We start from the raw sequence: 13304 nt of genomic DNA on the forward strand, positions 1-13304 counted from the left end.
AACGATCTATATTTTTTTACTTAAAAGATTAAATTGAGCCCCAAATGAGACTAATTTAAGTAAACAGAATAATAAAAAATTACGAGTGAAGACTAGTGTGTTGTGTAACGACAGGGCTGGGGTGAGAGCAAGCCACTGTCACTTGCTTCACCTCGGGAATCCCAGGTCCCTAGGCCCCTTGTTGGAGCAGCGGGGGTGGGGTGGGGCTCCAGAGTGGCAGGCCGAGCTCGAGCTCTGGTGCACAGAATGCCTGAGCTCCAAGAGCCAGGCTCACACAGGCATCAAGAATTCACCCCCCCCCCCCCCTCAGTAGCTGCCGTTTCCCCTGAATGCCCTGGGGTGGCAGAGGAGCAGCTCCAAGGGAGGGGAGGCTTGTTTCCTTTGTTTAGAGTTGCACAGTTTGCAGGTGCAGGCAGCCCTGGTGCAAGGCTCTGGGCCCCTGCTTTGGAGCTGGGGAAATTCTTTCCTCCCTCTGGCGTGGAGCTGGTGTCAATGGGGGTGCTGAGGTGGGAAGTTGCCAGAGGAACAGCAGGGTGTGGTGTTGGCTTTGCTTTTAGTTTATGAACAAAATGGTCCTCTCTAAGACAGAGGCCACCCAGCATCTGGGGCAGCCTCACACTCCTGCTTGGTCCTCACTGGGGCCCTGCTCCCTTGGATGCCAGCAGGACTTTTCCCACTGCCCGCAGCCAGTGCAGCATCAGCCCAGGGAGGGTTTAGGCTGCTGACTAGTGGTCCATAGGAGCTCAGCAGAGCTGGCTTTGTATCTATGCTAACAGGAGTCCCTGAAGGTCAGAGCAGGGATCTGACGGTCACACTACGAGTGCCATGTCTGAAATCCTGGTGACTTTGTTGCTTGCGGCACTGAGGCGAGTCTGTCCAGCCCAGGGCGTTTGACTAGCATCTTTTCTAAAAAAAGGGTGGTGTCAGGCTGAGATTACAGGGGTGTGGACACACGGGCAAATATCCTGGCTGCTGCAGGGTTTAGCTGCACCTGTCAGAGGATGTGGACATCTGAGTTATCCGCATGACCAAGCTAGCAAATGCTCTGTGTGTCAGAATACCAGGCGTCTGGTGCCCATCGGCTTAGGAGACCAGAGTGCTCTTCGTGTGGGCTGGAAATGACCTGGAGATGCTGCTCCGTCATTATCCCTGGGAGTTCAGAACTTGCCTTCATGTTGCTGCTCCAGATTTGACCTGCCCTTTGTTGGCTTCTACCCCAGCCCCGGATCTGCCTGGTCCCACTCTGCGCGGTTTGCCCCCAGCCATTTGCTTGTCTGCTGTGCTGCAGAGTAACCCCTAGGCTCTTCCACTCCCACAGCAGAAGATGCAGCTCCACATCCAGTCCCTGCCACAGCAATTCTCTCCTGCTGGGGTTGGGATCACAGTGGTTAAGTGTACAGGTTTGCTTGGCCCTGACCTCTGGCTTCTTGTGCTGGTGTATTTTGGGGGGTTGGACAGCACTCTTGGGCACTGGCATTTGGGGCTTTGTATCCAGTGGGAGATTCACACCCAAGGCCTAACATGAATATTGCTTCTCATTGCAGACAGTGTGGGTACAGCAAAGCCAGCCAGGACGGAGACGAGGAGCTGTACTTCCACTGTAAGTGACGTCTGGCCACTGTGCTGTCCGATTGCATGGGGAGCTCTGCATTTACTGTTATTAACAACCCTGCTGTCTGCAGAGCAGCCCGGAATCCTTCCTTTTGAAGTGCTGTCATCCCGTGTTAGCCCAGAGAAGGCCAGCTCAGCACAGCAAGGCTCCCTGGAGACAGCTGGCTTGACAGCTTCATAAGCCAGTGGCCGTCCTTCCTGCGCACAGAGCGCTGGCTGCTCAGGGAGGTCACTGGCAAGCCACAGGAAACGGAGGTGCTTTCAGCTTTCTCGAGGGCGTATGAATTATTCTGTCAGCTTTTCACATCCAGCTACGGGAGGGCGGGGGTTTGTTTTCTGGGGCATCTCTTGATTACCAAGCAGCGATAATTTTACAGACAACAGTTGTCAAAGGAAATGCAAATGTCAGAACTGACGAGTGTATTTGATTCCTGGCATATGCCAGTTAAGCACAGACCTCCTCTTCTGCTCCCTGCAGCATCTGAGAGGCAGCAGAATCCGTACGCTTTCAGACAAGCCTTTGCTGCCATCATCCGCTTTTCAGGATCTTTGATTATTGCTGAGAGTTTTCCATACAAAGCAGGGAGAGATGAAGTGCAGCAGCTGGGGTTTCTTAGGCTACGTGTTAGTGATCTGGGTAGGGAGGGGGTTGCTCCTGGTGTCCTGATCCCAACCTCCGGTGCCATCACACACAGGCAGGACGCCAGAGGAACCGCATGCGTTATATTTGCTCTTTGGAATTTGTGCTCAGTAGACGTGGGATTGGCCTTCGCTGCTGGTTTGGTTCCCCAATAGGAGCAGCCCCCTGCCTGTTTGGAATGTGCAGAAACTCAGTCAGTCTTTGCCCCTCTGGGTTGAGCAAGGCAAACCCCTGAGGTCAGGGCACCCAGTGCTGTTGTGTTGGGAGCAGAGGCCCCAGGAGCAGCAGAGCCAACATGCTCCTGTCTTTGTTATTTGTTCTGGGAATTTAAAATGAAGGTTTACAGGAAACCTGTGAGTGGAAGCAACGGTCCCCACCCGCGCTGTGCAATGTTCTTTGTAACTGTTTTCAGAGTAGCAGCCGTGTTAGTCTGTATTCGCAAAAAGAAAAGGAGGACTTGTGGCACCTTAGAGACTAACCAATTTATTTGAGCATAAGCTTTTGTGAGTTACAGCTCACTTCATCTGAAGTGAGCTGTAGCTCATGAAAACTTATGCTCAAATAAATTGGTTAGTCTCTAAGGTGCCACAAGTCCTCTTTTTCTTTGTAACTGGGTTGCTCTCACTGCACTTGGCTCTCCTGGGCGCAGTCCGGGCAGTGTCAGTTACCATTTAGCAGATGGTAGTGGCGTGCGGGGAAGGCTTTGCAATCCATGCTGCTGATCATCGGGGCCTGGAACAGCTCATGGTTATAATTATCCCTGCTGGAGGGCTTGGACTGTTCAGGTAGGCGAGGATTAACCTGGGAGGCGGATCTGCTCAGACTCCGAGGGGCGGCTCCTTGAGTTCAAGGGCTGTCATCTCTGTTTGAGCTGGGCGGTGTGAGAATGAGCAGAGGGAACGGTTCCCTTTTCTCCCTGTAGGAACTTGGTAGCAAACTGATAGAGCCAAGTTTCTCATAGGTTTTAGCTAGTGCAGTGTTGGTCCCAAAAGGCAGGAGGTTCCTGCTGAGGCCGATCCGGGGAGAGGCAGCACGTCTGCTCCATCAGTCCTGATGCTGGAAGCAAAGCTCCTGCGTTCGGACCCAGAGAAGCACTCCAAACAATGCTCCCCGGCTTGTCCTAATGGCAGTTCTGACCAGCCCTCCAGCCCACATAGAGCAAACCTGACCTGTAGCCGGAGCTGGCTGTATCTCTAGAGGTGGTCTGGGGGCTAAAGCCATGAGGAGAGGAGCTCTGCGTGTTGGCACCGTGATATCACTGGTGGTTCAGAATGGTGCTGTGTCAATATGGCTGTAGCCTGAATGGATGGCGCGTCCTGGGGAATGGAAGCCCGGTCCCCTGGCCTTAGTGATCGTTTCCATAGACGACCCTAACAGCTGTCTGCCTCACTTCATTCTGTTTCGTTAACAGTGTACAGAGAGGAGAGGACCGTCTATTTGCCAAATGTAGTTTGGGGCTGTGAGATAAAGAGCAGAGCCTTGCAAAGATCTCCCCGGTGCGGGAGGGGCTGGGAGCCGCGGAGCATAATGTAGGTTGCAGAGCTGCGTGTTCTTTTCCAAATCCCCTTGCTACGCAGACAGGAGAGGGCCTCCACAAGGGGCCCAAGCAGCACTGCCGGAGGACACAGGTTTGTAGGGTCCTAGGGAAGTTATTGTTGGGCTTCGTTAAGCTGAAGAGCTAATTACCTGTTTAAACAGCAGTGTTTTTTAGTTAAATTAAATCCAGATAGATGCTGTTGCTCCAGTGCTGAGTCCGGCTCCTGCTGCTGCTCCCATCCTCTGCCGAGGCTTGCGTCCTGGCGCTCTGGGTGCTACAGAATACTTGGGCTTTCTGCATTTACATGGAGGACTGTGCTCAGCCGATATGTGGACGCTGCTCTGGTGTGGCTTTCTCTGAGCGGCATTCTCAGACCCTGAAAGGGGACACGGTGTCCGAAAGGAAAGCTGTAGGCGTGGATTAGCTGCTGCAGTGTCCCTCAGTGTGGGCCCAATTCAGGTCCTGAGCCCCAAAGCGCAGCTAAAGGCCAGGGAGCAAAGAGCAGCAACAGGAGTACTGGAGACAGCGAGGGGACTGCAGCCTGGAGGGGGTTCGCGGTGCTGGCAGGTAAAGAGAGGGCAGAGCTCCTGCTGGTTCGCACTCTGCTCCCTCTCTCTCAGTGGGATCCCGGCTGGGCAGAGCTTTGCGGAGGTGACACAGGGTTTTCTTCTCACACATACTCTGTTTATTCCCCCTCTTTGCTGTAGTTAAGATACCAACCAGGAGGACATATATTGACCCTGACACCTGTGAAGACCCCATGCAGGCCGTGCACCTCTTTGCCAAAGAGCTCGACAACTCGAGTATCAAGATCGAGCGGATCATTGGAACAGGCAAGTATTCTGGTTCGAGACACTGCAGCGTGGCTCCCGGTGGGCTCTGCAGAGGGGCATTCCTGCTGGGCCGAGGACGCCTGTGCCACGGGGACACAGCGATCAGTCTGAAGAGGAGAGCGTGTGCTCAGCCCATTGGATGGGCATTGGGTGTGGATTTACAGCCTCATGGGGAGGGAGGGTTTCTAGCTCCTCTTTCACCCCAAGGGGCTAATTCCCAGCAGGGTTCACAGGGCTCCAGGCTGCAATCCCAGGCTGAGGCAGGATTTCCAGGTGGAGCAGGTCACAGCTTACCTCCCAGCTCAGTTCTTCTCCAGTCTCTGTCATGTAGCCCAGCAAATGCTGCTGGCACCTGTCTGCAGCCTGACCCCCAGCTAGGAGCCAGGGCGAGTGCAGTGAGAGCTCACTACCCCTCTGGCAGGTGCCGGCGGGCCTGCGTTCTGAGTGACGTTGCTCACCCCCCAAAAACCCTTCTACACTCCCAGGGGATGAACCTCTCAGAGGTGAGGGAGTGTGGCCCAGTTCTGTGTAATCCCCAGCCTCTGTCTGGCCTCAGGGTTTGCCAGGCACAGAGCCCTGGTGTAGCTCTTGCCATTAGTTGGGACTTAAGCAAAACCGTAAATTCATTTTGCGAGCAGTACGTTGAGTCAGCAGCCAAGAGTTTTCTGTTTTAAAAAGCAGAGCTGTGTGTCTGGCTGGCTGAACTGTCAGACTGCTGTCTGGCCCCCTCCTAGGGAGCCAGAGAGTATGAAACAGACACAGAAACTCGGCAGTATCTGAGACCCTGCCTTTTTCACCCTGGGACTAGAGTTCCTCCTGCTGACTGCAAGGGACAAGAGACAGAGAATTATTAATATTTTGGCTTGCACACACTTCAGAGGTGCTCAGACACTACAGGCATGGGGCCGTATAAGCACCTGAATAGAGAGATCAAATGTCACTCGAGCCTTTTCTAGATGACAAAATGATCTTCCAAAACATTGTCCCCTGCAGGGACTCGGGGAGGCTGTGGATGTTACTGGGGTGTGCAGAGAAGGCTGGCTGAGGTGTGGATCTGACTAGCTGGGTTCAGGGTCACAAGTCTGACACTTTGCATTCAGGGTTGCATCGGGTCGTTGTTCCGTGCAGCTGTAAGGAGCTGGTTCCAGAAGTGCTACTTCTCCATCTAACGCAGCTTGTGAGATTTAGACAAGTCACTTGGGAACAGGCTCCTGTCAGAAATCAGCAGTGTTGCTCTCTAGGGCATGGGGACCCACTTAAACAAGCTTTTAACCAAGATCTTTTCCCTGCAAATGTGTTCCAAGGTGCTCTTCCCCCGCCCAGGAGGCTGAGCCATATCAACCTGTTCACAGTAGCTACTTAGCTGAAATCGATGCAGCTCGTGACTCCCTGGCTCTGTAAGGTGTTGGAGCGCTCCAAGAGATGACTCCTTGCATTATTGCCGGTGTATAAATACAACCCTCGGTTTTCTTTCCATGGTGAGGTTTCTGTGGGAGCTGCCATGTGCTAGGAAACAGATACCTGGGACTGACTGGGGTGGAGAGAGTTGAACTGTGCCATGCACTTGGATGGTGGTCCTGGCAGGGCCTCGCCAGCTGTAACGCAGGTGTAAACACCTTACTTCCCCCAGAGCCCTTGCGGCCTTGTCTCGCCTGACCCCTCGCTGAGTTCTGGGGAATGAGGAGAAATGTAAGAACTCACAGTGCCTTCCACTTGGGCTCTGGATGTGTTCAGCTCCCTCCTTCTGCTGGAGGGGAGGGTCTCACCTGAGACAGGCCTTGGAGGAAGGTGGAGAGTGGCGCCCTCTGAGGAGAAGTGAGTCCCAGTCTGCAGCATCAGTCAAACACGTCAGAGATTGTAAAGGAAGGAGGCACCACTGGGGTGGAGGCACAAGATCCCTGGGGATGACGGAGAGGATTGTGATTTTCACCTGCTCCCTTGAAGCCAGGAGGACAAGGGCCATGGTGCCCGTGAAGTGCTGCTATGTGCACTGAGGGGACTGTAGCAGGTACCAGTGTAGGAACGAATCTCAGCAGCCCATTGGTACCTGCTCGGCTCTTTGTAGGATTCTGGGAGCCTCGTCAGGGTTCTTAAAGCCATTTACATATTTCATGTTACCGGCTTCACTAGTGATTTTCAGTCTCATTGTGGTCCTGGCCGGTTTTGTATGCTCGTAGCAGGGAGAAGCAGAGTGCAGTTGGTTAGTACTTTGTACATGAGCTTGATTTAGTGTCCCTGTGTATTTCCTCAGGCAGAGCATACAGTGACGTGAGCAGCATCTCATAGAGAACATCGGCAATTATCTGCTTCTTAGCAGGTTGACAGCGGCGTAAAAACTTTTTATGAATATGTTAACTCTCAATGATTGATTGATTTTCATCAACTTTACGGCCTAAAACGTCAAAGCAAATTAAAATCCCTGCAGCTTTAATTGCTAATACAAGCCAGATCTGTGGAGGCCTTGGTATGCTGGGTGTCATTTTCCCAAAGAGAAGTTGCAGGGGAGTAGCTTAACTAGCAGCTTAAATATGAACATGGAAATAGAAGGTGATTGTCAGACAGTGGAGGGCAGAGGAATCTTAGCAGCCATCAGGGCAGAGAAACTGGCCCAGTGATTCTGAACTTTTAGCAATAGATAATTAATGAGAAGGAAATCCAAGTAGAATAGGTCTTTTAAATGGGAGGAATGTAGAATAGTTTGTATTAGTCTCCTGGGTGACCTAGCCGGTTACCTGTCTCTCAGATCAATAAAGCTCTTCATATCCATTGGCTTTTCCCTGTAAAACCAAAGTTGGCCTTTTCTTATTAGAATTTGTCACTTTGTGCTGCCCTGATTGTGGCTGCGACTGAGCAGAAAGTTCTGTCTCAAGTGCTGATGAACAATGCATGGCCCTGACTATCCTTCATGTGGGCAGGAGGGAGTCACCAGAGAGCGGACATTTGGGATGGTTTGGGAGTGGAGAGAGTCAGAACCCAGCGAGGACTCTCTTGATCTCTGGGAGATAATCGTCCATTCATGGAAAGCACTTCAAAAGTGCAGTGTGTGCTCGGCTGGTGCATTCAGGGAATGGCCTAAGCCGCCAAAGAGAGGAATTTGCATCATGTGTTGTTGTAACTGCTAGTTGGCACTAAAGAGTTTCATGGTCTGTGTGTTCACAGCAAGTCATGATGCCCCCCAGAAGTGGGGGAAGATGGTAAACTGAGGCTAGGGTGAGAATTTTTACAGGGACCTTAATCCACCTTCCTGTGTTGTGGGTGGATTTTCCCCCTGAGAGTACAGATCCCTGCTATGTGAAAGCAGAGCCCATCTGCCCAACTAGCCAGGTACTCTCACACTGGCTGCCCACATCCCAGGACCCGCTTCTATGCTCCCAGGTCACAGTGTTTGCAGGTCCAGAGGCAGAGGTCCTGTTATGGGATGCGGGACACAAGGAAACGCTACCAGAAGGGGAGCTGATTTTCTAGAAGAGCAGCGCTGCCCCTTGTTCTGAGTCAGAAATTCCAGCGCTGCGACCCAGTGCGCGGCAGCAGGTCTGTGCAGCGCTGTTTTGCACAGTGATATTCAAAGATTTGAGAAAGCCGTAAATAAAAGCAGCTGTAGCAATAGCTCCCGTTTTCATAGCCTGTGAGTGACCAAGAGAGCAGCCAGCTCAGCTCCTAGAATGACAGTATGAAAACAGTCCCATGCCGCATTCTTTTGGGATGTTCGCAAAAAGACAAGGAGGACTTGTGGCACCCTAGAGGCTAACAAATATATTTGAGCATAAGCTTTCGTGAGCTACAGCTCACTTCATCGGATGCATTCAGTGGAAAATACTGATGTTAACACTCTCAAGTGTCTAACCACAGGGACGCTAAATGTCCGTGCTCCTTCAGCTGGAGACACTCTAATTCCCGTCTCTCCTATGGCACAGGAGAGTTTGGAGAAGTCTGCCGGGGATGCTTGAAACTTCCCAGTAAGAGAGAGCTCCTGGTTGCCATCCAGACCCTTCGAGCTGGCTGCTCAGACAAGCAGAAGCATGCCTTCCTGGCAGAGGCTAGCACCATGGGCCAGTTCGATCACTCCAACATCATCCGCCTGGAGGGCGTCATCACCAGAGGTAAGGCTTATTAACTCTGCACGTCATGGTATGCAAACTCATTGCGTTCCAAACAGACCAAGCTTTCCCTGTCTTGTGCTATGCCTAGTGCTCCTGGCATGGATGGTGCCCACAGCATTGGTTTGAGCTAATCTGGGTTCAGGCAAGGCATTTGTCTGAGCCTTCCCCTTCTTTACAGTTGCTCTGCCCCTCACTTCAACCCCAAACGGCACCATCATCTGCTGATTTGGTCCTATGTCTCTGTGGCACAATCCCACATGACTTTCTTTCTGTTCCAAATTTTGTGGTGTTTGGGTTTTTTTAAATGACAGGGCCAATTAATCTAGGACGACACTTGCCAAACCCATTGTGACTAGATCCTAGAGCTAGATTTGAATCCAGTCCTCATACATGGAAAGCCTAACATACTAGGTTCACTGACCCCTGCATCCACCCCCTCACTTTCAGCTTGAAAAGTTTTGGATTCCTGTTCCCTCTCTCTGAGAGAGGGCCGAATCCCAGAATACCGGCAGCTTTGTGCTGTGTTGTGGTGAGAGAATCCCATGCTTCACTCACTATCTTTGCAGTTTTAACACTGTGCGATTCTCAGAGTGAGGGCAAGAAAATACAGAGAATGGTCACACAGCCCCCTTCATCCAGGGCACCCGAAGCCCTCCACAAGGACAGGTGTGTATTGTCAACCCTGCCTGATGGGGAAACTGAGGCCTGGGGAGGAGTGAGGACTTGACAACACAGACTGTGCCTACCCTGGACTGTTTGGCCAGCTATTTCCAAACCAAACACACTAGCACTGGCTGATCACCACTGTGGTACCAATGCTGGGAGCGCTTAGCTGTTGACTTTTGTATCCCCTGCTTAGAGTAGGCCTGCATGACATGGTGGTGAGAATGCCAGTGGCTGCCGGTGCTTTGGCTACAGGAAATGTTGAGGACAAAACAGAACCACAGACCAGGAGCCTGTGTCAGAGCTACAGTGGAGGCCAAGTGCCCAGGCACCTGCTCACCGTCTGAGGAATCACTATGTGGAGATATTCAGGACCAGAGAGATGGGCGTTACATGAGACTTTGTGCTCCACACACGTATGGGACCGCTGTAAAAACATCCTATCCACACACAGCAGTAATGACATGTTTGCTTCAGGTTACGACACAATTCCAAGTCCTGTGTAACTCCGAGCGTTTGTGGGCTGATCATTGTGCAAGCTGGGCAGCGTGAGGGAGATGTGCACAGGCGGTCGCGCAGCGATTGCATGGCACTTACTCTGATCAATAGATACAAAGTGATTCCGGTATTGTTACACGGTTATTAGTGCCCAGCAAAATGAAGCGATACGCTCCCTGATCTGATTTTTGTGGCAACAGTGCGGCCTCGTTTACTTGGTAATTTAAAAGCAATAGAAAGTGATTGTCCTGTGGAAAAGCAGGAAGAATGCTGATTGTTTTCTTAATTACCCACCATGGAGTTTGGGTCATTAATGCAGGAGTCTCGGCTCTGAACTAATCCGGTAATATGCTGGAGCAGTTGTTTAGCTATGTGATTATCTGGTGGTGGAGATGCTGTACAGTTGCCCTCTGGAAGCCAAACGTTTGCTTGTGTTGGTTTTTATTATTTTATGGTTCTGATGTTGTTTAATAGAATTTTTACAGCTAGATTAATAAAGCCAGGGAGCCAAACTGGGTTAGCAGCGAAACCCAACTCTTATCATAAAAGTAAATTAAAAGGAGGGTTTTGTCAGCAAACAGATGTGTGTGGTTGCTGTCTGTCCCTGTGGCAGGGTGTGTTCTCCGTGAATCTGAGGAAGGTATAGTTAAATAGAGATCCACATAAATACAGAGAAACATGAACACGCATGTTGTTAACCGTGCTATTTATAAGGCAGGGGATCAGCTTCTGTTTTAACATAGGGCCCGATCCAGCTACCCTCCCTCACGTTGAGTAATACTTTTCTCCTCAACGGTGCTACTCAAAGTGTTCCGAGCAATAGTATTTAATATTCCTCCCCAAATCAAGAGCAGGGCCCCTTATGCTGACTGCATTCCTCAGGGTGAGATCCACGACTCCCTGAGACACCGGACCTGCGCTCGGATCCATGGAGGCAGAGCAAACTGCAGTGTTGGTGTCGAAGGAACAAGAGAATCAGGCCCTTAGAGTTTAAGCCGCTTGCATGCAATACAGATGTACAGAAATCCATCATTTGATGGTCAAGTGCTTAAGTACCCCTAATTATATCCATTCCATTTCCTACCTTTTACTAATTTCTTCTTCAAAATACGACGAGCATGCTTGCTTTGTGGGTGTGTGAATTACGCCAGTTAGATGAACAGCTCCACCGTTATTAGTAGGTAGTCAGAAACGCTAATTAGTTGCTTTCATTATACATTTGTGATAGAGAATTGCAAGTCTCTCGCCCTGAGCAAACACACCCTTCTCACTGTTAATGGCCCTTTTTCTGTGTAGTTCCCTCCTTTTCTGTTTGGCAGATGTGATCTTGTTTCAAAATAAATGAATCATCTAGCTGTGACTCTGGAGACATATCAGGGTCTGATAGCCTCAAAAACCCACACAAGCTTTGTGTTCCCATCATTCCCACAGCTACTTGATATTCATGAAGCATTTCACCATATAGGAATTGTATAGTGAGCCATACTTTTGAAAGCCCTAATTCACTGTTCTCATAGCAGAAAGTTGAAGTCTGTGGATGTAAAATCTGAATGATAGCTGGGAGCTTGTTGAAAGGGAGAAAAAAAATGTCTCTGCCTTTTTCAGCCATCTGATGATACGGGAAGGAGGCCTGGATTATTGCTATTTATTTATTATAAGGTTTCTTTTTCTGTTTTTTACCTGAGAAATATCAGGAGTAACAGGTCATTGCTGTCTTGTTTTTTGGAGGTCCCACTGCAGCAGTGGTTCTCAACCAGGGGTACACATACCCTTGGGGGTAAGCAGAAGTCTTCCAGGGGTACCTCAGCTCGTCTAGATATTTGCCTAGTTTTACAATAGGCTGCATAAAAAGCACTAGCGAAGTCAGTACAAACTAAAATTTCATACAGACAATGACTTGTTTATACTGCTCCATATACTCTACACTGACATGTAAGTGTGATATTTATATTCCAGTCAACTTATTTTATAATTATTTGGTAAAATGAGAAAGCCAGCAATTGTTCAGTAATAGTGTGCTGGGACACTTTATGTTTTTATGTCTGATTTTGTAAGTAGTTTTTATGTGAAACTTGGGGTACACAAGACAAATCAGACCCTGCAAAGGGTACAGTTGTCTGGAAAGATTGAGAGCCCCTGCACTGGAGGATCTAGAGACCTGAAGCAGGACCTTTCATAAATTCATAGAGTTTATAGCCAAAAGGGACCATTCCATCATCTAGTCTGACATCCTATATATCACAGGCTAGTAAATTTCACCCAATTGCCCCTGTACTGATCTGGATAACTTCCAGAATGGCATCTAGTCTTGATTTGAAGATCAGAGAGGGAGAAGCCACCACTTCTCTTGGTAGTTGGTTCCTAAGGTTAATCACCCTCACTGTTAAAAATGTGTCTGATTTCTAATGTGAATTAATCAGCCATTGGGTCTTGTTCTGCCTTCCTCCACTAGATGAAAGACTCCTTCAGGGCCTGCTATTTTCTCCCCAGAAGGTCCTTGTAACAGAAATCAAGTCTCTTCTCAGTCATCGTTTGGATAAGCTGAGGAGACTGAGTTCTTTAAGTCTCTAACTCTCAGGCATTTTCTCCAGCCCATAAATAATTTTGTGGCTTTTTTTTTTTTGCATTCTCTCCACTTTTTCAACATCCTTTTAAAAACGTGGACGCCAGAAGTGGACACACTATTCCAGTACAGGTCTCACCGATGCCATATACAGAGGTAAAATCACCTCCCTGCTCCTTCTCCCGCTTCAGCCAAGGATTTCATTAGCCCTTTTTGCCCCAGCACTAGGAACTCTTAGTGAGTTGCTGGTCCACTGTGACCCCCAAATCCTCTTCAGAGTCGCTGCTTTCCAGGATCCCAAACCCCATTCTACAGGGATAGCCTGCATGCCTGGTTCCTAGAGGGATAACTTTACATTTGGCTGTATTAAAACACTGTCTTTAGCTACCAATGGACTGGAAAGTACTTCATCGTCCTCATGTAATATGAGCACATGATCCTGCTTCTTTCAAAATATAGAACAGGGAAATTCATTGGACACTTCTCCCTTTTATGAATCAATATTTATGGCTTTATCCTCTACTTTTAGTAACAGGCCTATAAGATTGCTAACTCCTCCTAACTGTCCTGAGCCTTGCCTGCCATGGATTCTCCTCTGATGTCTTTAGCTTTTCTTATCAATTTCCTACATTCCTTCACTTCTAATTCACATTGGTTGCTTTCTGTTTTCCTCCTTTTTCCTTGCGATACATTGTTGCTAATTTATTTCTAATTGCTACCTTCATTTAAACTCCTGAACCAGGGTGGGCTTTTACCCAGAGGTCTCCTCTCTCTTCATTGTGGAATTGTGGCTTTTACGCCACGTAATAAACTCTTCTCAAAGAACTCCCCCACGTTTCTGTATTCCTGGTTGGGACTG

The 13304-nt window shown here is 49.5% G+C and overlaps 1 protein-coding gene across 1 annotated transcript in view; it reads left to right on the forward strand.

The window, feature by feature from the left end:
• Positions 1-13304, forward strand: part of EPHA10 (EPH receptor A10) — a 115257-nt gene that overhangs the window by 85586 nt on the left and 16367 nt on the right. The window contains exons 8-10 of the mRNA XM_084609764.1: positions 1545-1600; positions 4496-4625; positions 8498-8721. Coding sequence (XP_084465890.1) covers positions 1545-1600; positions 4496-4625; positions 8498-8721 — 410 coding nt within the window. The remainder of the gene's footprint in view (positions 1-1544; positions 1601-4495; positions 4626-8497; positions 8722-13304) is intronic.

This window comes from Lepidochelys olivacea, assembly GCF_965140295.1.
Source record: "Lepidochelys olivacea isolate rLepOli2 genome assembly, chromosome: 19".
NCBI lineage: Eukaryota > Metazoa > Chordata > Testudines > Cheloniidae > Lepidochelys > Lepidochelys olivacea.